The 26,082-nt window shown below is 44.4% G+C and overlaps 1 protein-coding gene across 3 annotated transcripts in view; it reads left to right on the top strand.

The window, feature by feature from the left end:
• The window catches only part of SPEG (striated muscle enriched protein kinase), a 442,132-nt gene that overhangs the window by 114,151 nt on the left and 301,899 nt on the right, over nucleotides 1-26,082 (top strand). Inside the window, exon 1 of one of the 3 annotated variants that reach the window (XM_089680605.1) lies at nucleotides 20,577-20,821. The exons of the other annotated variants lie outside the window; for them this stretch is intronic. Coding sequence (XP_089536731.1) covers nucleotides 20,789-20,821 — 33 coding nt within the window. The 5' untranslated portion in view covers nucleotides 20,577-20,788. Of the gene's footprint in view, nucleotides 1-20,576; nucleotides 20,822-26,082 lie in introns of those variants that run through there. 3 annotated transcript variants of the gene reach the window in all.

Genomic DNA, 26,082 nt, shown 5'->3' with positions numbered 1-26,082 from the left:
GAAAGGGTCAGGGACTTCTTTGAAAGCAAAAACAGCCTCTGTTTTTGGCGATTGACATTTTTTTCTACAGTCAATAAACTCCCCATCATGTTATCCTATGTGTCCATGCACACACAGACTGTAATCAACGTTTAATGGCTGGAAATAAACCCCAAAACTAGTGGGTTTCTAGAGGAGTTTTTTAGCTGTAAAAACGCTCTAACGCTGAAAAACGCAGTAAAATGCCACACACAGGCATTTTTGGACTTTTTTGACCAAAAATATATATATTTTTTAAAAAGCGGAAAAATACGGGAAAACACTGCTAATCGCAGCAAAACGCCGCTAAACGCTAATGCAAAAAAACACTAAAAAAAGCTGAAACACTCACATTTTTAACATGACTTTACACAGCTAATGTTACCAGTGTTATCAAAACGTCAAGTGTGCATGAAAGCTCACAGCTAGAAAACTCCTCTAGAAGCCCACAAGTCCTGGGTTTTTTTCGAGCCAAAAAACGTCCCAGCCAAAAAACGTTGATTACAGTCTATGTGTGTATGGACACATAGGAGAACATGCTGGGGGGGTTTACTGGCTGTAGAAAAAAACACCACCAGAAGTCAAAAACAGCCGCTGTAAAAACGCCCAGTGTGCATGAGGACTAATACTGCTTTAAAATATTACCTGGAGATCCTGCTTACTAAAGTAACAAAAGAAAAACACCCACACAATGCAGTGCATGTTAAAATGCAATACAGCATGCCAATGCATGTCACTGCCCATGCGTTTACCTGAGCTCAGCACACACATTTCGGTGTGAATGGACCTGAGTACTGAAGAAGGACTCCTGTCTAAATACCCCTTCAGGGTCGACATATTGTATGTATGTACACAGGGATTAGATGCAGGAACTCCCGCCTTCTGAGTCATCCCTTGTTTTCGCCCTCCTACCCACCTCCGAGCACAGTCCCTTGGTTCCTACCTCTACCCACCTCCGAGCACCGTCCCTTGGTTCCTACCTCTACCCACCTCCGAGCACCGTCCCTTGGTTCCTACCTCTACCCACCTCCGAGCACCGTCCCTTGGTTCCTACCTCTACCCACCTCCGAGCATCGTCCCTTGGTTCCTACCTCTACCCACCTCCGAGCACCGTCCCTTGGTTCCTACCTCTACCCACCTCCGAGCACCGTCCCTTGGTTCCTACCTCTACCCACCTCCGAGCACAGTCCCTTGGTTCCTACCCCTATCCACCTCCGAGCACCGTCCCTTGGTTCCTACCTCTACTCACCTCCGAGCACCGTCCCTTGGTTCCTACCCCTACCCACCTCCGAGCACCGTCCCTTGGTTCCTACCTCTACCCACCTTCGAGCACCATCCCTTGGTTCCTACCCCTACCCACCTCCGAGCATCGTCCCTTGGTTCCTACCTCTACCCATCTCCGAGCACCGTCCCTTGGTTCCTACCTCTACCCACCTTTGAGCACCGTCCCTTGGTTCCTACCTCTACCCACCTTTGAGCACCATCCCTTGGTTCCTACCTCTACCCACCTTCAAGCACCGTCCCTTGGGTCCTACCCCTACTCACCTTCCCGTACTGCTCCTTTTAGAGAATACAGAGCCAAATATAATTTTGTATGGAATTTGTTAATGAATACAAAAAAGCAGTAAAAGCGATCTCCTGCAGCCAGCAACAATAGCCCCACCCCAACAACAATAGATTCCCCCAGCAACATTGGACCCCCTCAACAAAATACCACCCCAACAACAACACACCTACCTTCCTACCTCTACCCACCTCCGAGCACCGTCCCTTGGTTCCTACCTCTACCCACCTCCGAGCACCGTCCCTTGGTTCCAACCCCTACCCACCTTCAAGCACCGTCCCTTGGTTCCTGCCTCTACCCACCTCCGAGCACCGTCCCTTGGTTCCTACCTCTACCCACCTCCAAGCACCGTCCCTTGGTTCCTACCTCTACCCACCTTCGAGCACCGTCCCTTGGGTCCTACCTCTACCCACCTCCGAGCACCGTCCCTTGGGTCCTACCCTTACCCACCTCCGAGCACCATCCCTTGGTTCCTACCTCTACCCACCTTCGAGCACCGTCCCTTGGGTCCTACCCCTACTCACCTTCCCGTACTGCTCCTTTTAGAGAATACAGAGCCAAATATCATTTTATATGGAATTTGTTAATGAATACAAAAAAGCAGTAAAAGCGATCTCCTGCAGCCAGCAACAATAGCCCCACCCCAACAACAGTAGATTCCCCCAGCAACATTGGACCCCCGCAACAAAATACCACCCCAACAACACACCTTCAGCTGCAACAGATCTTTCCTCAGCAGTAGATTCTTTTCAGCAACAATTGACCTCCCAGCAACAATAGATCCCTCACCAGCAACAATAGACCCCATTCAGAAATAGATCCCCTCCAGTGACAATAGATCCCCCAGCAGCCAGAATCAATAGACCCTCCTGCACACCCCAGCACCCTTTGCCATTACATGCATTCAGTGCTGGGGGTGCTGGGGGTTCTATTGATTCTGGCTGCTGGGGAATCTATTGTCACTGGAGGGGATCTATTTTGCACACAAAACAAGTATTGGGGGGGGGGGTTGCTTGGAAGGACATTTAATGCTCCTTATTGTCTTTGCAGCGCTGAGTACTCATGACTCAGGGACAGCACCTCATAAAAGTTGCAGAAAATCTCTGCAGTGACGGACAAGCCGATAGCGCTGATATAGGGGCTCATTAATGTCCAGACAGCAAGAGTTCTGCCTGATGCTTTCACTTCACACCCAGGAGACACAGACTCTCTTAACCGCAGACGGCGAATCAATTCCCCTATTGACAGGTGTGTTTGATAGATAAGAACCAGGAAAGTCCCATGTCAGCGCAGTGTAAGGCTGTGACACAGAGAAAAGCTGCTGCTGCTTACCGCTTCACCGATGACATTTTCCTTCTGTGTTTATCATGACAGTAGATTGGTATTTAAAACTGAACTCCAGACTTCCCTTCAGCCTTGCACAGTTGTAGCGGCTCCTCTCCTGGACTGAAATGGCTTCCTCTGATTTCACTGCACACTGTGAGCTTTGCACAGTGTGCATTAGAAGCTGCAGCAACTCAGATTGAGCTCCGCCTTATTTCTTGGCTGGAGCATCATCTAGCCCAGTGGTCCCCAAACTGCAGCCCTGGGGCTGGATGTGGCCCTTTGCTTGCTTTATCCGGCCCTTGAGGCATTATTCCCGCCACTGACACCTGACAATGGGGCACTATTGCTTCCACTGACACCAACAATAGGGCACTATTGTTTCCACTGACACCAACAATGGGGCACTATTGCTTCCACTGACACCAACAATGGGGCACTATTGCTTCCACTGACACCAACAATGGGGCACTATTGCTTCCACTGACACCAACAATGGGGCACTATTGCTTCCACTGACACCAAGAATGGGGCACTATTGCTTCCACTGACACCAACAATGGGGCATAATTTCTGTCACTGACATCAACAATGGGGCACTATTGCTTTCACTGACACCAACAATGGGGCATAATTTCTGTCACTGACATCAACAATGGGGCATAATTATTGCCACTGACACCAACTACTTCTCCCCCTAATACCAAAGATCAGGCATTGTTTACTCCCACTGGGCACAGTCTGCCCCCCCCCCCCCCCAAAGCCTGAAGGACAGTAAACTCTGCCCTTTCTTTAGTCTAGGTTCACACCTATTTCAGGCGTTTCTGCATTGCAATTTGCATTTTTGATGCCTTTCTTTTTTCATTTTTTTATTTTTCTTGTTGCTAGGCAGATTTAAAACGCAAAACACATAAAAAATGTGGCAAAAACACAGCAAAAACGCAATACCTGCTTTTCTGCAGCATTCCCATTAAGGTCTATAGAACCAAAAACGCAACATTTTGCATTCAAAAAACCCTGACCCTGTTCAAAAAACGCAGCAGGTGAAAATGCAGAGATGTGGACCTGTCCCATAGGAAGTCATGTTAAATGGACTGTGCTCGGGGGCGGACTGACCATTTGGAAACTCGCGCACTGCCCGAGGGCCCGGGGTCAGTAGGGGGCCCCATGAGATGCCCCTGGTACCTTTTTCATAGGTTTTTTTGAGTTTGGGCAAGGACACAGGGGCCCCATGATCCCCTATTGCCCGGGGACCCCATGAGTTGTCAGTCTGCCCCTGACTGTGCTGCATTTCTGCAAAACGCAGCAGAAACCGCTTAGGTGCGAACCTAGGGTTAGAAAGTTTGGAGACCCCTGATCTAGCCCTTTCCTCCTCAACCTCACTGTCCCTTGCCTGCTCCTTCCATTCATTGGATTTCAGTTCTTTCAATTGGGGCTCATCATCACACATGTTACCTAGGGTGGTCTGCATGCAAATACCGCCTGCCTAGGAACACCCACTCCTCCAGACTGACATCCGCTCATCAAGACATCTTGATATTTGTGTAACTCCTCCCAGGAGCCAGCCCACTGCTTGTTTCAGGACCAGGGGCGGACTGACTATTTGGAAACTCGGGCACTACCTGAGGGCCCGGGGTCAGTAGGGGGCCCCATGAGATGCCCCTGGTACCTTTTTCATAGGCTTTTTTGAGTTTGGGCAAGGACACAGGGGCCCTATGATTACCTATTGCCCGGGGGCCCCATGAGTTGTCAGTCCGCCCCTGTTCAGGACTGAGGGCTCTTGAGAGCAGTACTGAGGCAGGGTGCTGTGATGTTTTCAGGACGTTGCAGTATGTATAGCACCCTGCTGGTCCCTCCCACCAACCATGATCTGCCTGCATTACATAGAGAACTAAAGAGAGACAGTGATGACATCACTGTGTCTAAAGTATGTAATGAAAACAGGAAGGCTTTATTTAAAAATGTCATTAGTATGTTGATGAAGGGGTAAGGGAAGAGGAGCCAGGAAAGGTAAAATATAACTCAATTAAACTTCAGCTTTAATTACGTATGTATTTCTTATATTTCTATAAACGCGAGGTGACTCCTGCAGTCCTACACTTGGCTAGCAGAGGAGCAGATACACTGCACTGTCACAGGAGAAAAGCTTTTCCCTGGAACATCTCCAACATACCACATGCTGAGTGTCTGTGGCAGTCTTCTTTATTACCTTCTTCCTGCCTGCAAGCTCCCAATTGGCCAGGAGTCTGCCACTTGCAGCAAACGCCTCTCAGAGACATCCACCAATCAGTGATTAGGGATGGGTGAAATTGAGAGAGTTTTCACCTTCTAGGGGAGATTTAAGCAAAACTGTGCCATTCTATTGACATGCATTGTAGTTGATAGAGAATATAAAATTAACCCACTTAACACGTATGTGCGGCAGCAAAAGGATGGGCTTTAATTTACATATGTATCGCTAGGCAGCCTATGTTTCTGTGCTGAGAGCGCAAAGACAGCCCTCGGTCTGGACTATAGATAGGTAGCTGGCATGACTGGCGCCTGATCATGTGACAGCCAGGGCAGACTGACCACTTGGAAACTCAGGCACTGCCCGAGGGCCCGGGGTCAGTAGGGGGCCCCATGAGATGACCCTGGTACCTTTTTCATAGGCTTTTTTGAGTTTGGGCAAGGACACAGGGGCTCCATGATCTCCTACTGCCCAGGGGCCCCATGAGTTGTCAGTCCGCCCCTGGTGACAGCCAATCACAGTGGTCACAAAACCACCAATCTTTCCCACCAATTGGGTGTTCAGAACTTTATAAAGGGATGTTGGGGTGGTTGAGCAAGGGGTTAAGGTGTGTATATATATATATAGCCAAAACATTTGTTTTTTGGATTTGGATATGTAGCACTGCCCCTTGGGACAAGCTGGAATATATTATGGGTCCTGCGCTCAATAGATCCAACCCTAAGCAAACCGAATCCCTCTGGCACAACTGGTAATGAATAGCAAATACCCCGCCAAGAAATTTGCTGACACGGTTAAATGAAACAAGAACAATTTTATGGAGAATGAAATGCAGTGTAGAGGGGTGGGGTTCCCCTTTCAACTTCAAAACTTACTTTTCTTCTTTTTGCAATGCAGTAAATTTGGTCTGCCGCTAGAGGGCTTCACAGCCAAGAGTCTCCGGATGGCAGAGTTGCACTTTAAGCAGAATACAACTGATATCAAACAAATAAACTTACTTATACTTTATCAATGAAATGTATTACCCACACCGGGGTATGATTCTGCTTCTGAGGGGCGTTAGCCAAAAATCACCTCAGAATCAGAACAGAATGCAAAAAAGAGGTACCTCTAATAAAGCTACTAAGCCAGATTCCCCCACTTCAGTCCTTGTAATGGTGGAGCTCTAGTTGGTGCACGTTTAGTCCTTACAATGAAGTAAATAGCAGCTGAAGGCTTCTTTGGAGTTTCAGCTGGTGTGGGTTACATCAGATTTCACTAGGTTTCTGGGCTGAGAGGGTCGAACCTCAGTGTCTAAGCGCAACACAAAGCACCCCAAGACCAGGGGCAGTCGCAGGATGCAATCTCCCAGTATGTGTCAGTCCCCGGGGCAGACAGTCTCAATTACACTGGAGGTGAGGGGCAAAGCAGGCAGAGGGATCTGTGGCTTGCACAGGGCCCCGGATGGGTGAGATCCCAGCAGTGGGGTGCGGATGTCCCAGTCTATATGCAAAGTGTAAATGGTGTGTCTTACTCTCTCCAGGGGGACAGCTCACCAGACTCTGAACACACAGCAGGGTCCCTCTATCCGCGCTGGGTGCTGTAGTGCCTCCTCCTCTGCTTGGACGGGCTCCACGTGTCCCTGTCTTTTCTCCAGCCTCGTGTCTCTCTGTTCTCCCCTTCACTTCCTGCTTCCTCCCCCTCCCAGCGTTCTTTGCTGTGTAGTGGATGAGTCATGAACTTGGCAGAATGCCCAGGTTTTACAAATAGGAGAGAGAGAAAAAGGACTGACTGCTGAACATGTGATTCCTTCTGAATCCTCTTGTACAAGGAGCCTGCTACAGATAGAATAAGGAAGGATTAGAACCCATGTCAAGTTTTATTAATATCTGTGTCCCAACAGGGGAGATTTAACCTCACTGTTGGCCCTGGTGACCACCACTGACACAAAAGTGACAACAAATCCAAATGGTTAGAGTCGTCACCAGAACAAGATAACAGTAAATCAAGAGGGACACCTGTTCCAGAGACAAATTAGTTTTTTGGTAGCTCCTAAAGGTACAGTACACTTTCAATGAAGGTCCTCAGGGTCAGGGCTAAGAACTCCCACTTCCTAACCCTGATGAAGGGGGACCTTTGTAGCTCCCTGAAATGTGTTGACTTACTAGCAACTTGGTTTTCCCATATTTCTTGCCTTTGAAGGTTTCTACAGAGACCACCTGTAAACCCCCGATATGGATAGAGAGCTGGGGAGATTTAATTTCACTGTTGGTCCTGATGATCACCACTGAGACAAAAAGTGATGGGAAATCTAAACTGTTAGAGTTGTCACCAGAACAAAATAAGAGTATATCCAGGGGGACAACTGTTCCAATGACAACTGTCTAAGAGGGGTGATCCCTTTACTTTGTACAGATTTCACCAGGGCCAACAGTTTGGTTAAATCTCCCCTGTTGGGACACAGATATAAATGAATCTTGACATGGGTTCTATTCCTTCCCTATTCTATCCAAATCCAAAACCCCCCCAAAGTTTTGGCTATATATGCACCTTAACCCCTTCCTTTGGCCTTTAGAAGCAGACAGTGAAGGGACCCAGAAAGTTAAAAATACAGAAAAGTTTTCAACCTTTTCCTATTCTATCCAAATAAAAAAGGCTGTACATACACTTTAGATTTTTTTTGTATCATGGTTCCAAAAGGTACAGTTGGCTTTAAATGACTCCTGAGGGTCCTGTGCAGCAGGGGGTCTTAGTCTTGATGAAGGGGGGTCTTTGTAGCCCCCTTAATACATTGGCTTTCCTTTGTTGGATGCTATGATAAATAAAGTCTAGGAGGACCTTTTGTGGTCCCCTGAAAATGCAGAAAAGAAGCAGACAGAGGTTTCCACCCTTCCCTACTATATCAAAATAAAAAATAGCTGAACATTTAAGTTGTTTGGTAGTTCCCAAAGGTACAGCAGGCTTTCAATGAAGGTCCTGAGGGTTAGGGCTAAGAACTACCACTTCCTAACCCTGATGAAGGGGGACCTATGCAGACCCTTAAAATGTGTTGACTTACTTGCTCTATGAGTTGTTTTTTCCATCATTTCTTTTCTTGCCTTTGAAGGTTTCTGCAAAGACCTTTTGACAGTCACATATGTAGATAGGGAGCTGGGGAGATTTACCCTCACTGTAGGTCCTGGTGACCATCACTGAGAAAAAAAGTGATGGTAAATCCAAAATCTTAGCATGGTCACCTGAACAAGATAGGAGTAAATCAAGGGGGACACCTGTTTCAAGAACAAATGTCTAAGTGGTGATTTCCTCTCACTCTCTGTTGGTCCTCAGCGGCAGGCAGTGAGGAGACCTAGAAATTATAAAATACAGAGGTTTCAACCTTTCCCCACTCTACCAAAATAAAACCCAATATGTCAGCGGCCAGGTGGGGAGCTCAAGGATGCCGCAGCACTAGAGCTGAGGTGATTATTGATCCACTTTAAGTTGTTTTATATTCATAGATTCTAAAGGTAACGTACAGTTTGCTTTATATGGCTCCTGAGGGTCCTGAGAAGCCAAGCTCTTAGCCTTGATGAAGGGGAACATCTGTAGCCCCTAAAATACATTTGCTTTCTTTTCTTGGCTGGTATGATCAAAAAGTATATTCCTGATACTTACTAGAGAGTTGGTACTTCCATAATTTCTTGTCTTTTAAGGTTTCTACAGGGACAGCTGGAAGGCCTCTGTATTGACAGGGAGTAAATCAAATAAAAAATGGTTGTACATATACTTCCTAAAGGTATAGTAAACTTTAAATGAAAGTCCTGAGGGTCAGTGCTAAGAACCACCACTTCTTAACCCTGATGAAGGGGGACCTTTGTAGCCCCCTGAAATGTGTTGACTTACTAGTGAGTTGGTTTCTCCATAATTTCTTGCCTTTGAAGGTTTCCAAAGATACTACTTGTAAGGCCCCTATATGCATAGGGAGCTGGGGAGATTTACCCTCACTGTTGTTGGTCCTAATGACCACCACTGAGACAAAAAGTGATGGGAAATCCACAATCTTAGTGCGGTCACCAGAACAAGATAATGGTAAATAAACGGGGACACCTGTTCCAAGGACAACTGTCCTCACTTTGTACAGATTTTCATTTGTTTCCTGTTGGGCCAGTTGGCTTTAAACGGCTCCTGAGAGTCCTGAGGAGCAGGGTTCTTAGTCCTGATGAAGGGGGACCTTTAAAGGCACCTGTGTTTCATTAGCTTTCTTTTGTTGGCTGCTATGATCAATAAAGTCTATTCTGCACACTTAGTAATAAGTTGGTACTTCCAAAATGTCTTGTTTCTTAGAGTTTCTACAGGGACAACTAGAAGGCCCCTGTATGTATAGGTGGCTGCCAGCTAAATACCCATTAAAGAATACCAGGACACATCCTAACTGAACCCTTTACCCAAGGGCCCAGCTCTCCTCCTTTGTACTGTTACACAAGTATTTATGTAGTATGGCAGGGTGAACTACAAGAGTGGATGAGCAGAAGTACTAATTTTATTGGTTGTAGTACAAATAAATGTGTATTTTTACTGCTTATTTAGCAATTTGGCTGGAGTTCCAATTTAAATGGTCCCTTGGGATCTGCCTGTGAAGCAATGATCTGCAAATTCCTGAGCAGATAAGACAAGCTGCTGTGTTGTAGATACCTGTACTCCTTGAGACTCCCTGATGGGTTGGTGGTGTGATGTGGATCAATAGATGGCAGGACGGCAACAAACTCTATTACCCCGTGTCCAATCTAATGACTGCGTTTTGGCTGTTTGGAAGATTCTCTTTAAATTTGTACTCTACATAGAGAAAAAAGTCACCCAGTAATCTACTTTAAATGCATTACTTTACAAAATGTAATTATTGTTTCACAGTGTTAGTAATTTTGGTAGGTAAACATTTTATTTTTTGTAAATTAATAATTTGACTTGTTAGTTTGCTTCATGTCACTAAAGAGCCAATTTACTAAAGAATGATAAGTGAAGTATTTTTATTGCCATGCGTTGTTTGTAGAGATGAGCAAATCATTTTGCCACAAAATTACCAATTACACTTTTTTTTTGCCACATTGGAAATTACAAATTTGAGCCCCTTGGGTGAAATTTACTTTTAAAAAATACTCTTTTAAATGTTTTTTTTGTACCACCCTAAAAGGTATACCATATTTAATGGTTTATTTAAGATAGCTTGGTTTATTTAATTAATTGCTGTTTTTATTTGTGTTTTTACCTTTTTTGAGTGTATTTGGTGTTATATATGTACTGGCACTTTCAATGTTTTAATTATTTTTCTTTTACAGTTTTTTTTCTTTTCTGAGAAAAACGCACAGCTGTGTTTTTTTTAAATTGTGACAGCTAGTGGGGGGGGGGGGGAGTTCCCGCATTAGAGGTCACAATTGGGATCAGTAGGCTGCGGAGGTCAGTCCATTCGTAACATGTTACATGCTACACCCAGGGTGCAACATGTAACATGTTACAAAAGGTGAACTTATTCTTTTAAGAAGGGGAAGAAATGGCATGTAATTATACATGGAAAATCCGGAATCCATATACATATGCCTATTGGGGTAGATTTACTAAAACTGGAACACTCAGAATCTGATGCAGCTGTGCATGGGAGCCAATCAGCTTCTAACTTCAGTTTGTTCAATTAAGCTTTGACAATAAAACCTTTAAGCCGACTGGTTTATATGCAAAGCTGCACAAGATTTTGCACTCTCCAGTTTTAGTAAATCTCTCCCATTGGGTCTGTTCTTAGCCAGCACATCTCCTTTCAGCTGCACATTAACTGGGGACAGCATAAAACTCGGGGACCCCCTGAACAGGGGCCCGGTCATCACTGAAACTCCTGTCACTACCCACAGCCTAAGGAGGAAGATATGTAACAGCAGATGCATCCCTAGGGTTGGTGTCACCCGGTGCAGTAACACTTGGTGACACCTCTCCGACAATCCCCGCAGAATGGATCAGATCTGCGGATTGAGCATAATGGATCAGACTCCGATCCATTATGCTCAATCCGCAGATCTGATCCATCCTGCGGGGATCGTTGGCATGCAACCTACAGTTGCAAGAAAAAGTATGTGAACCCCTGGTGATTACGTGGAGTTTTGCATGAATTGGGCATAAAATGTGCTCTGAACGTCATCTAAGTCACAACAATAGAAGAACACAGTCTGCTGAACATAATACTACACAAACATTAGATGTTGCCATGGTTTAATTGCACATAACATGTAAACATTCACAGTGCAGGGAGGAAAAAGTATGTGAACCTTTGGACTTAATAACTGGTTGACCCTCCTTTGGCAGCAATAACCTCAACCAAACGTTTCCTGTAGTTGCAGATCAGACCTGCACAACGATCTGGAGTCATTTTGGACCACTCCTCTTCACAAAACTGTTTCAGTGTAGCAATATTCTTGGGATGTCTGGTGTGAATCGCTCTCTTAAGATCATGCCACAGCATTTCAATCGGGTTGAGGTCAGGACTCTGACTGGGCCACACCAGAAGGCGTATTCTGTGCTGTTGCGGCCATTGTTTTGTTGAATTACTTGTATGCTTTGGGTCATTGTCCTGTTGCATCACCCATCCTCTGCGGAGCTTCAGTTGGCGGACAGATGGTCATACGTTTTCCTGCAAAATGTCTTGATAAACTCTGGATTTCATTTTCCCATCAATGACAACAATCCGTCCAGGCCTGAGGCAGCAAAGCAGCCCCAAACCATGATGCTCCCTCCGCCATGTTTTACAGTGGGGATGAGGTTTTGATGTTGGTGTGCTGTGCCTTTTTTTCTCCACACATAGTGTTGTGTGTTCTTCCCAAACAACTCAATCTTGGTTTCATCTGTCCACAGTATATTTTGCCAGTAGTGCTGTGGAACATCCAGGTGCTCTTTTGCAAACTTCAAACGTGCTGCAATATTCTTTTTGGACAGCAATGGCTTCCTCCGTGGTGTCCTCCCATGTACTCCATTCTTGTTTAGTGTTTTCCTTATTGTAGATGTGTCAACAAAAATGTTAGCATGTGCCAGAGATTTCTGTAGGTCTTTAGCTGACACTCTGGGATTCTTCTTTACCTCATGCAGCATTCTGCGCTGTGCTCTTGCAGTCATTTTTACAGGACGACCACGCCTAAGGAGAGTAGCAACAGTGCTAAACTTTCTCCATTTGTAGACAGTCTGTTGTAGTGCACGTATTCTCATATTAATTTGGCTCACTGGTAGATCACGGTAAATGGTCTGTAAGTGACCTAGTCCGAGACACTGTCTTACCGTGGACACATGAACATCAAGGCTTTTGGAGATACTTTTGTAACCCTTTCCAGCTTCATGCAAGTCAACAATTCTTGATCGTAGGTCTTCTGAGAGCTCTTTTCTGCGAGGCATGGTTCACATCAGACAGTGCTTCTTGAAACCAGTAAACCCAAAACAGGTGTGTGTATTTTAAGGGAAGGACAGCTGTCAGCAACACATTTAATATCATCACACTGATTGGAGTCAAGGTTGGCTCACTCCTGGCTCCAATTAGCTCTGGGAGAAGTCATTAAGCTAGGGTCAACCAGTTATTAAGTCCAAAGGTTCACATACTTTTTCCTTCCTGCACTGTGAATGTTTACATGTTATGTGCAATTAAACCATGGCAACATCTAATGTTTGTGTAGTATTATGTTCAGCAGACTGTGTTCTTCTATTGTTGTGACTTAGATGATGTTCAGAGCACATTTTATGCCCAATTCATGCAAAACTCCATGTAATCCCAAGGGGTTCACATACTTTTTCTTGCAACTGTATATGGGGTGACACCGGACCCGCTCCAAGAAAAGGTAAGTTGTAAAGAAAGCCGATGATCCCCGCAGGATGGATCAGATCCATCCTGCGGGGATCGTCGGCTTGCTTTACAACTTACCTTTTCCTGGAGCGGGTCCGGTGTCACCCAGTGCATGCCGCACTCCCCGCACCTGCCTCGGGACGCCACTGTGTAACGGGAAGGCTTAAATGATTTGTCTATACAGGAGAGAGTTTCCAGGAACAGTATGAGACGATTGATGAACACAACAAAAAGATGAGAAGGAAGATGGAACTCTGGGGAATACTTAGGAGGAAGAACTGAATTGATGGAGGGTAAAAAATTTAAACACAGCAATTTGGAAAACAGAGAAACAGCTGCCACAGCATTACATTTCTATACATATGAGATGGTCATATTTATGTCCAGCTTAGCCACATCCAGCCACGCTCTGAGAGATGCATCTCAATGTGGAAATAGAATAAAACTATTCTATTAAATAATATATGATATAGAGCAGCCTGTTCTGAACAGGGTTCCGTAAAGTCCTAGGGTATTGTCATAGGTGGCTTGGGGTTCCTTGAGCAGTGAGCAATTCTGACTCTCAGATAGGTGACCACTCACACCAGTGATTTTTTTAGGTATCTGTAAGGGGAGCATTTTTCCAACTGATCATCAATGTAAGGGACATTCTTTCCACTGACCACCAATGTATGGGACATTTTTCCCACCGACCGACAACGTAAGGAGCATTCTTCCCTCTGAACACCAATAGAATGAACATTCTTCCCACTGTCCACCAATTTAAGGAGCATTCTTCCCACTGAGTATCAATTTAAGGAGCATTCTTCCCACTGTCCACCAATTTAAGGGGCATTCTTCCCACTGATTACACAAGTCTGCAAAACATTTTTTTTCAAGAGCTGTTTTGGTTATTCCACGTAATCTTTATGTTTTTTTGGTGCGCTGAATCCGAAAATGACCTCCATTTTGTCATAGGACATCACGTTTCCTGACAATTTAGGTAACTATGTTAAATAAGGCAATACCTCAAAATAAATGGAAATAGACTTCTAAAATTAAAGTTTTATTATAATTTTTTCACGAAAATCCTTTTTTGAACTGAAATGAGCTCATCTACACACACTAAACTCGATTCTTCTTCCCTGTGAGGCTCTTCTTGGTGCATTTATGCTTGTGAGTAGCATCTTGAATGTCTCTGAAGCATCCAACAGTAGTCTGCCATCATTGTAATGCTCAATTTTCCCTGGTATCTCCTTTCCATCTCTTTAATGTCTTGGTGGAATCGTTCACCTTGTTCCTCACTCACAGCTCCCAAATTTTCAGGAAGGTAGTCAAGGTGGGACTGGAGGAAATACACTTTCAAACTCATCAGGCAACCTAAAGCTTGAAATGCTTTCAGCATTCGTCCGACGATATTTTTGCAGTGAGGATCTTTGTTATTGCCTAAAAATTTCTGTACGACTTCTCTAAATGCAATCCACCCTTCTTTTTGAGGATCCATCATGGTATTGACAAACTCTTGATCAACTAAAAGCCTTCTAATGTCTGGTCTGACGAACACACCTTCCTTCAATTTTGCCTCCAACAGGCCTGGAAACTTGGTGACCAAGTATTTGAAGCATTCTGCATCTCTTGGAAGTGATTTTACGAATTGCTTCATCAATCCCAATTTTATGTGGAGAGGTGGTAGAAGAACTTTATGGGAAGGTACCAAAGTTTCTCGGACATTTTTTTCACCGACTGTTAGCACCCTCGGCTGCCAACTCTTCTTCGTCCAGTAATTTTGTCGGTCTCGACTGTCCCATAGACAGAGAAAACAAGGGTATTTGGTATCCCACCCACTGGATTCTTCAGGAAAGATTAACCCCTTCTACCATTAGAAGCACAGACTCAGGGTTGAGGCTTACACATACAGCATGCTGCTGAGTATCCCAGTAGTCAGACATGTCACTCAGAGCAGCACTTGTATTCACCCCCTTTGCAGGGGGGAGGGGCAGAGATTGTTTACCTGCAAATAACAACAAAGGGCCAGAAGAGAACTAGGGAAATGAGGAAATAGAACTTTTTTCCCTAAAACTTGCTTATCTTATGTATATATTCCTGACCATCAGATTTACAGTGCTATATTTTTTTTTTACATAACTTGGACAACCCCTTTAAGTTTTTTTTTGGCATTTTATATCTTAAATGCACTTATGTGAATTAATTAATAGTAATTTGGACTTTAAATTTGGTTAAAAACCCATAATATAAAAAAAAATGCCAAAAATTAAAACAATTTGATACATTTGAAGACAATTTTGCATTTTGTGGCAACTCATGACGTCTAGGAGTTTTTTCAATATTTTATTTGTTTTCAGCACACCAAAATGCATGAAAATTAGATGAAAATAATCAAACAGCTTTTTAGTCGCAGACCTGTGTTATCAATGTAAGGAGCATTCTTCCCACTGATTACCAGCTTAAGGTGGCCTCTTTCCCACTTACCACCAGTGGAAAGGTTAATTTCCAATGTAAGGGAAGATCACAATTTTCACCTTTTTGTGTCTTTTCTGACTATTATTAATATAATTATTAGTAATAATAATTTCATTTGATTATACTTATTGAAAATATTTTTGTTGTTTGGAGCAGCACGGGGTGTCAAATCACTGTTCCCTCTAATGTACCGTGCATTCTAGATGTAGTAATTATTAACAGGGGCTCCTCCACATTAAAATAGTTTAGAAAGTTTATAATAGAGGCTACAATGTGTCTTTGCATCTCAGAAATGAGAAACCAAAATGTTACATTGTTGCATTTTCCATGATGTGCTATTCTGAAAACAGAATAACATTCTTAGCAGTAACTTTATATATAAACCCAATAACTAAAATATTCTGTAATCTTTAACATGCTAATGTAATTTTATGTAATTTGCAACATTTTTAAATCTGCAGCTTTCAGTAACATACGTAATTCCTGGTGATTCTGCCAAGAAGGTCCCTGTTCAGGCACATCTAGTTATAGGGTGACAATACTTTGCTGTTGTTTTCCAATTGTGCTCCTGCATTGTCCCCACCTATGGAGACTACAAGTGCTCATTTCAGCATAGGTTACACAGGCATGGTCCACTGTTGCCACCATCAGGAAACCTGCCTGGAGAAATGACATATAGTCTATATAAAGGATATACAAGCTTGTTCTAAATCCCATTTCATAACCATGGTCCTCAACATGGATTTTGCTCAAACCCACCCCCACATCACATACCTTCCCCCCCCCCCCCCCCCACCATGACTACACCAGCCTACACTTTCCTGGTAAGGAATTCTACAAGAATACAGAGATACAGAGATCTGTGGGGATTTGTGTCTATTCAGTGGAAAGAGCATTTATGAAGTCAAGAACCAACGCTCGATGACAAGACGTGGCTCATGATCAGCATTCCAATTTATCCCAGCATGTTCCGTAGGGTTGAGGTCAGGACAGTTGTGTTCCTCCACACAAACTTTCATCAAACCATGTCTTTTTGGAGATGTTGGTTGAGACAGCCCGGCTCATTTACAGATTATATCAAAGGTGCTCACTAGGGTTAAGGTCAGGGTTCCATCTAAGTTCATTCACACCAGCCTTACCAATGTCCAGGGGCGGATTGACAACTCATGGGGCCCCTGGGCAATAGGGGATCATGGGGCCCCTGTGTCCTTGCTCAAACTCAAAAAAGCCTATGAAAAAGGTACCAGGGGCATCTCATGGGGCCCCCTACTGACCCCTCGGGCAGTGCCCAAGTTTCCAAATGGTCAGTCCGCCTCTGCCAATGTCTTTATGGGTATATTGGTTAAGAAGATTTGGCTCATACTATTTCATACTTAAAGTGTTCAGTAGGGTTCTGGTCAGGGCCCCATGCAGGCCACAAAAGTTCCTCCATACCAGACTCATCAAACCATGTCGTTATGGAGCTGGCTTTGTGTACAGGAATAGGCTTCCATCACACAAGAACCAACCCAGAAAAGGACATGTAGCATTTGTTCTGATGCACCAAAGCATAACTCACAATAGAGCATTACCATGCGTTTTGGTGTGCTGCAAGGCAGATGCGTCTGAATTACAGTGCCTTAATGCACCGGAGTGTCATTCAAAATAGAGAGTTTTGCAATGCACTAACGCACATAACATGTCTTAATGTGCATTGTGGTAACTTGCACATTACCGCAGCGCAAAGTGTGCTTCTGCCCTAACAGTACCTTGCACTGAATGCAATATATTGGTGGGGCATCCAGATGCTTTGGGCCATATAGTGTATATAAACAACAGACTATGCATACAAAAAACACATTTTACAAACATGAATGCACAATAATAAGAATATATACTGCTCAAAAAAATTAAAGGAACACTTTGAAAACACATCAGATCTCAATGGGGGAAAATTTCATACTGGATATCTATACTGACATGGACTGGGTAATGTGTTAGGAATGTAAGGATGCCCCATTGTTTGATGGAAATGAAAATGATCGACCTACAGAGGACTGAATTCAAAGACACCCTGAAAATCAAAGTGAAAAATGATGCAGCAGGCGAGTCCATTTTGCTGAAATTTCATTGCAGCAACTCAAAATGGTCCTCAGTAGTTTGTATGGCCCCCACATGCTTGTATGCAGGCCTGACAATGTTGGGGGAGGCTCCTAATGAGACCATGGATGATGTCCTGGGGTATTTCCTCCAAGATCTGGACCAGGGCATCATTGAGCTCCTGGACAGTCTGAGGTGCAACCTGGTGGTGTTGGATGGACCAAAACATGATATCCCAGAGGTGTTCTATTGGATTTAGGTCAGACGAGCGTGGGGGCCATTCAATGGTATCAATTCCTTCATCCTCCAGGAACTGCCTGCATACTCTCACCACATGTGGCTGGGCATTGTCATGAATCAGGAGGAACCCAGGACCCATTGCACCAGTGTAGGGTCTGACAATGGGTCCACGGATTTCATCCTGATACCTAATGGCATTCAGGGTGCCATTGTCTAGCATGCAGAGGTCTGTGCATCCCTCCATGGATATACTGTACCTCCCCAGACCATCACTGACCCACCACCAAAACAGTCCTACTGAATGATGTTACAGGCAGCATAACGTTCTCCATGGCTTCTAGAGACCTTTTCACGACAGTCATGTGATCAGGGTGAACCTGCTCTCATCTGTGAAAAGCACAGGGTGTCGGTGGTGGACCAGACAATTCTGGTGTTCAGTGGCAAATGCTAATCGAGCTCTATGGTGCTGAGCAGTGAGCACGGGGCCCAATAGAGGATGTCGGGCCCTCAGGCTACCCTCATGAAGTATGTTTCTGATTGTTTGGTCGGAGACATTCACACCAGTGGCCTGCTGGAGATCATTTTGTAGGGTTCTGGCAGTACTCATCCTGCACAAAGGAGCAGATACTGGACCTGCTGATGGGTTAAGGGCCTTCGAAAGGCCCTGTCCAGCTCTCTGAGAGTAATTGCCTGTCTCCTGGAATCTCCTCCATGCTCTTGAGACTATGCTGGGAGACACAGCAAACCTTCTGGCAATGGCATGTATTGATGTGCCATCCTGGAGGAGTTGGACTGCCTATGCAACCTCTGTAGGGTGCAGGTATGGCCTCATGCTACCAGTAGTGACACTGACCCTAGCCAAATGCAAAACTAGTGAAAAACAGTCAGAAAAGATGAGTAGGGAAAAAATGTCAGTGGCCTCCACCTGTAAAACTATTCCTGTTTTGGGGGTTGTTTCATTGTTGCCCATCTAGTGCACCTGTTGTTAATTTATTTAACACCAAAGCAGCTGAAACTGATTAACAACCCCCTCTGCTACTTAACTTACCAGATCATTATCCCAGGAGTTTCATTGACTTGATGCTATACTCTGATTAAAAAGTGTTCCTTTCATTTTTTTGAGCAGCGTACAATACATTAACCCCTTTGTGCGTAAGAGTAAAACAAATGTTAATGCCTAAGCACAAGCTTGAAACTTGTGTTAGTAAAACCATACATATCATCACAACTACTCTGTGTGTGTCTAGGTGGATTATACCTTTTTTTTTCAGGACAAATTGGGCTTTTATTTGGTGCTGTTTTTTTTTTATTAATGAAGGAAAACTGGCTGAAAATAGTTTTTAAAAAAAGTAGCTGTTTATTTCTTGTTACTAGCATAACCTACCACCAAAGAACAACCCAAAATAATTTTTCCTGCTCCTGACAATTGCAGCGATACCACATGTGTGTATGTTAGTTGTTGTTTGTACCCGTAGCACAGCCCAGAAACAATGACACTAACTGACACTGTTACTTTGACCATGACCTTGACCTTTGACCATGACCTTGACCCAAACACTAACCTTGGCACTGACCTAAATCAATCCTTGATCTACGTATTTTTTCTTTATTTTGTATTATTACTATTATTAGTAGTATTATTTTTTACATACAGTTGTTTGTTTATCTCTCTCTGCAAGGAGAGGGATACAATGTATCTTTCCTCTCCATTCACAGAGAGAGAAACAAAAGAGCAGACTTCACAGTGACTGATAACTGTGATAGCCAATCAGAGGCTATCATAGCGATCAGGTGACCCGGAACCAGAAGTTCCAGGACCTGGTCAGTAGTACAGGACCCAGAGCTCCCGGTGAGACCCCAGTTTCTGTGCTAGGAGCACTCTGTAAGGTGTGCTCCCAGCACAAAGATAGATACATATATATGTGGCCCCCACGGAAAAAAGGCCACTCCAGAGACTATCACAGCTATCAAGTGACCCGGAACCGGGAGTTCCAGATCAGTAGTATGGGATCCGGGGCTCCCGATGAGACCACTGTGAGGCGCGCTCTGTGAGGCGTGCTCCCAGCACAAAGACAGATATGCATATATGTGGCCCCACGGAAAAATGCCCAGTCCACTGGGTCTGCATGTATGTGTTTTTTTGGCACCAAGGGGTTAAGGCTAGGTTCACATCTATGCATGTCCGGAACACGTGCAAAATCATATGCTTTCCTGACACACACAGAAATGTGTTGCTCTTTAATAGAGGTGTGGCAGTGCCCAATATTTGTTAATGGCTCCCCCATGCCTCTACAAATTCGCTCATTTTTGCACGCCAAACCTCACCATGCGCTTTGGTGCAGTGCATTTTTGGAAACAAGTGAAGGACTTCTTTTCTGCATTTATGGTGGGTAGGGCAGCCCATTAAAATGAATGAGCTGCCCTACAGGTGATGTGCGCACACTAGGTTGCACCTGTAGGTATGAACCAAGCCTAGGTTGCAAGTGTGTATTTATCACAATTAATCATTAGGTAGACTATAGACCCCTTTATATAAACCATTTTGGTGTGCAGGCATTAGAGGTATTATGCAAAATATTCAGCTTTTATTCCTATAACCCATATAGAAAATCTTCTTAGTGGTCCAGGAAAATGCAGTTTGACCACCTCACTAAGATGCTCGTCTGTGGTCCAGCAAAAAGCATTGCAAACCTGTTCTAAGCCATGCTCTTCTTTCAGTCTCTCCTCCCTTGCTCGCTCCCATGTCTGCGCCCTCCCCTTCTCTCTCCATCCCCCATCCCTCCCCCTGGCTCTCAAACCATTGTATTCCTGACTTGTCTCCTGCTTTGGGAGCGGCAGCAACACAATTAGTGGCTACTGAGATTTGGCATCCATCGGCCAGGCTGCCAGGATCCTCACATCCGCCTTGTGCCACTACATCCCTTTGTCTCTACCATTGGACATTCCTAGATGCCCAACACCGGCTTGCTCTCGGCTGCATCAGGAGCCAAGGAAGTATAGCAAAGCTTGTTCCGGGGGTCCCCTTCTTCTCTTGTCACCCCCATTCACAGACATGAAGAAGAGTTGGATCAAAAGACGCTCTCAGGTAAGGGAGGAGAGAGGGGAGGGAGATGGATGGATAGAGGAGGGGACTGGTAGTGATGGGACAGACATGGCATTAGAGAATAGGTGGGGTACAAAGGAGATTGCCAGGCCAAGTCATTTTACAGATGGCTAAAGTGACTATTTTATAGGGTCATCAGAATCCCCAATAGCAGTAGACCACATTGTTCCAATCTGCACACAATTTTTACAACATTCCTATCTGCAGGCACCCATCACACTCCTATTCCCGAGACAACTGAAACAAAACCTATTTAATGACACAGCTTGGATGTTTCATGTGAGATTCTCCAGCCAAGCTGGTCCTACACTTCTTGTAGCCAACGTAGATAATGGAAGCATATTCATTAGCATAGTCTGTATACCCTGCACAGAAATACTGTACGCATGGCAGATGCCTCTTATATAATACTCTTATTGCCGGCAATGTGCTTAAGCTCAAACAAATCTCTCATACTGCACAACTATAGCTCAGCAGTTGCCATACAGCAACCCAAAATACATCAAATTCTCTAAACTGAATAATAAATTCACCTTTGATTTCAAAACTTCCCGAATTCAGAATACTAGCATTGATTTAGGACTTAAGGATACTTGGGTTGCAAGCCAAGTAGGCCTAAGACTGTGAAAAAGACCCCAGCACATCCTAAGTTCAACTTTTCAATTTTCCAAAGACTAATGAGTTCTGCTTTGGTGTAGGTCAACCATTTGTACTTGGAAGAACCCCTAAAATAATTTTCAGGTCTTGGGAAACCCAAGCTAAAGATGACCAAACCTACCGCGCATGGTAGGTTAGCATGATCAGTGCTAGCGTGATTAAAGCTGTATTAAAACCAAAACCAAAAATGTATTATATTTCAGCTTACCAATAGTTAGATGTTAGATGTTCACCTGGTGATCCTGCCAGTAAGTCTGTTATTTTTCAACTTCTTTAACAGAACAAGCTCTCCAGCAAAAGTGGCAGTTAGAGTGTTGAGATAAACCATTTAGCACTGACAGGGTGCTTACAATGGTCAGCTTTTATTATTTATTTAAAACCTTTATCCCAAAGGGAAAAAAAAACTGTTCCTGTGAATACTTAAAAATGTTAGCTGGCTTTATTTTGTTAGTCAAGTCCATCTAAATCTGCTAGCCTTAAGCCTAGTACACACTATGAGAAAATCGGACGACCAATCCTCTGATTTTCCACAAAAATGTGTATCCATGAAAGTTCGTATCATGAATGGGGGTTGGTATTGGTAATTCTTGGCCAACAAAGGCAAATGTAGCTACGTACTACCATAGTAGAAGTGTAGGGTTGTTCTATGCTTCTGATCATGCATGTTTTTTTGTCGGTTTTTGTCATCCGAAAAGTCGGAATCGGCTGTCGAAAGCACTATACTAACGATCAGATAATCGTCTGATTGTATGGAAATTTTTGTACGGTTTTCTTATCATGTGTACGGACCATAACACTTCCCTTCCCCCAGATTGACAATGCTGCTGTCCAAAGGTCTCCATTGCTCCTCCATCCTAAGTGGAGATACCCTAGGACAGGAAGTGTGTTAATGGAAGGATCACCAAGTGAAGAACAAGGGTAAAAATATGATGTAGACAACCATATCTTACGTTTGGCCAGCTGCAATATAATATTTTGTTTATTTATAGTTTTGATACCGCTTTAATATGTATGAGCAGGGGCGGACTGACCATTTGTAAACTCGGGCACTGCCCGAGGGCCCGGGGTCAGTAGGGGGCCCCATGAGATGCCCCTGGTACCTTTTTCATAGGCTTTTTTGAGTTTGGGCAAGGACACAGGGGCCCCATGATCCCCTATTGCCCGGGGGCCCCATGAGTTGTCAGTCCGCCCCTATGTATGAGTGATGTGATGTGAATGTCATATTTTTAATTTTTTTATTTATCACTTTCTACAGCTCACTGACCATCCTAACCTACCCTAATCTGTAGGTTTGATCTTTAGCTGGGGTTCTCCGAAGACCTGAAAATGATTTAAAGGTTTCCTCCAAATTCAAAAGGTTGAGAAATGTTGATCTATGTTGATGTTAATCTCATTAATCTTTAGGAAAATTGACAAATTGTAGTTTTTGGATCTAATACTACTTTTAACTGTTAATCTGTCCTCAGAATAGCATGTCAGGAAGATTATGTAAATTTTTGGCTTGCTCTTTCTCATGTGTAAAGATACATTGTAGCCTCTATAAGAATCTTTTTCATCCTTTTTTAATATGGAGGAACCTTAAAAATATTTTTCAGGTCTCTGGGAACCCCTGGTAATAATTATTATATCTACAGCTGACGGTACATTATTAGGAGAAGTGAGTGCTATACAACAAAATAATGTTCAGTAATATTTTTGAAATTAAAGTGGTCAGTTTGGAAGTACCCCCTTCATTTCCATTGGTGGCCATTGTAGAAGTGCCCCTTCCATTGATGATCAGTGTGGAAATACCCCCTTCCATTGGTGGTCAGTGTGGGAGGTACCTCCATCCATTGGTGGTCAGTGTGGAAGCGCCCTCTTCCATTGGTAGTCAGTGTGGAAGTACCTCCTTCCTTTGGTGGTCAGTGTGGAAGTGCCCCCTTCCATTGGTAGTCAGTGTGGAAGTACCTCCTTCCTTTGGTGGTCAGTGTGGAAGTGACCCCTTCCATTGGTAGTCAGTGTGGATATACCTCCTTCCATTGGTGGTCACAGTGGAAGTACCCCCTTTTCTTCCATTGGTGGTCAGTGTGGAAATGCTCCCTTCCATTGGTGGTCAGTGTGGAAGTACCACCTTCTCTTCCATTGGTGGTCAGTGTGGAAGTACCTCCTTCCATTGGTGGTCAGTGTGGAAGTACCTCCTTCTACTGGTGGTCAGTGTGGAAATGCCCCCTTCCATTGGTGGTCAGTGTGGAAGTATCCCCTTCCCTTCCATTGGTGGTCAGTGTAGAAATACCCCCTTCCGTTGGTGATCAGTGAGAAAGTACCCCCTTCTCTTCCATTGGTGGTCAATGTGGAAGTACCTCCTTCCATTGGTGGTCAGTGTGGAAGTACCTCCTTCTACTGGTGGTCAGTGTGGAAATGCCCCCTTCCATTGGTGGTCAGTGTGAAAGTACTCCTTCCCCTTACATTGTTGGTCAGGGTAAGTGGAAGATCAATAAAAAATGTTCTTTGAATGGTGCCATTGCCGATCGGGCGACCTTCTGTAATCAGATAGCAGCAGTGCAGCTGCTTGACTTGGAACCTGGATGCTTGTCGTAATCACAGGGATCCCACAGCTATGACACATATATACTTGCATTGGTCCAAGCTGGAGCAATGGAATGTAAAAATTGCCATACCTAAAATTCAGCTTTAATTATTTTTAGCCAATGGAAAGCTAGTTTTTAGAAGAAATAAAATGGAGCAATATTGTGTGTTTTTTGCACATTTTTAGGCATTGCCATTAAAACCCTTTTAGGTTAGGGAGATTCACCTTCTCTGTTTGTCCGTTTACTGTTATCACCTAGAGTGCAAGAAAATCACACATTTCCTCTCACGGACCGCCTGCTGATCAGAGCAGAGCGGGCGCATGACAGGTCCGTGTCCACTCAGTGTATGCAAAGTCGATACAAATACAACTTGCTCTGCTCTATGGGCGGCTGGATGTAAATGGACTCCACTATCTGTTTACACCTGACTACCCTCTGATCCGATCTGCCTATATGGAGAACAGATCCCCTTCCATTTATTTTCAGTGAACCAGATCAGAGGTAGGTGAACACAAGTCCTTTTACACCCACAGGTTCATAGGGATACATGGACCATCAGATCAGATCCGCCTGAAAAACTGACAGACAGATCTGATCAGAACGGTCATGTGAAAAGGGGTCTAAATCTCTTTGTCAGATCACTCTTCAGAGGACATTTGACAGGAGGTGAGGAGGCATTGTATCGCCTCCTCACTGCCTGCATTAACCTCTTAAACCCCACACTAGCTGTCCACGCCATCTACCAGCCACCAATTATGATCAGGAGTCAGTGGGATGCGCTTCTGATCATGCTGCTGCTGTGACAGCCAATCACATATTTCACAAAATCAAGAACTTCACCTCTTGGTGTTAAAGTGGTTGTAAAAGGCTGAAGGTGTTTTACCTTCAAGCATTCTGTGCATGAAGTAAAAAAACTTCTATGTCCTGCTCCCTCCCAGCCCCCCCCAATACTTACCTGAGCCCGATCTCATTCCAGTGTTGTCCACAGGAGCCTCGGCTGTCCTGCGTCTCTCCCTCCTCATTGGTCTGAGAGACAACAGTGGGAGTCATTAGTCCTTCTGCTGTCACTCACAGCCAGTGAGGAGAAAGCTGGGGGCAGGGCTCTATGTGTCTTACAGATGCATAGAGCAGGGCTCGGGAGCAAGCACACACCAGTGCCCCTATAGAAAGTGGCTTGCTATTGGGAGCACTGGCCAAGGAGGAGGAGCCAGAAACATCGGCGAGGGGACCCAATAAGAGAAGAATCAGGGCTGCTCCGTGCAAAACCACTGCACAGAGCAGGTAAGTATAACATATCGACGCTATATAAGTACCTGTAATAAATAAATAAATAAATAAATAAAATAAATGTTTGTTATTTAAAATAAAATAAAAAAAACCTTTAATATCATTTTAAGATCCACTTAAAGGGTCGCTGGGAGATATCAGCAAGAGGTTAAGCAGAGCTTTTTACCTGGTCCTATGCTGGAATAAATTTACTGCATATCTGAATGTTCAGCTCTCGGTGTGGCGCTTCAATTTTGGGTTCGTTAAAGGTTTGTTCACGTGAGCTTGGCTCTGAAGAGTGATGTGCATTCGGATCGCTCTTCAGAGAGCATTTGACAGGCAGTGAGGAGGTGTTGTAACTCCTCCTCACCACCAGCTTTAACCCATTGAAGCCTGCATTAGTGTGCAGCAATCGTGTGCATTGCATGAGGGTGCGGTAGGGTGCGGTGAACCTGTTCACTTGAATGAGTCGCATTCCCACAGACAAAAAAGGGAGTATAATTCCTGCCCTGGCTGCAAAGCATTGCATCTGTGACATGTGTGTCTCTACAGCTAAAGGGGAACAGTTGGGGGCCAGTAAAACCGTGGCTCAGTTGCAGGGTTTTACCACCACCTACCACTAGTGTCTACGAGTCATATGTTACAAACCACAGATACATCCACGGAAGCATGGACATCCTTTGATGTAGAGATGCTGCCAACCCAAAATCCAGACGCCCCATCCAAAAGCCACTACAGCTGCTATAGCAATAT

The sequence above is a fragment of the Staurois parvus genome, unplaced genomic scaffold (assembly GCF_062004578.1).
Source record: "Staurois parvus isolate SC_StPar_1 unplaced genomic scaffold, SC_StPar_1.0 ptg000246l, whole genome shotgun sequence".
Lineage (NCBI taxonomy): Eukaryota > Metazoa > Chordata > Amphibia > Anura > Ranidae > Staurois > Staurois parvus.
Note: the sequence above shows the minus strand (reverse complement) of the source record. Positions and strands in the feature narration are given on the sequence as shown.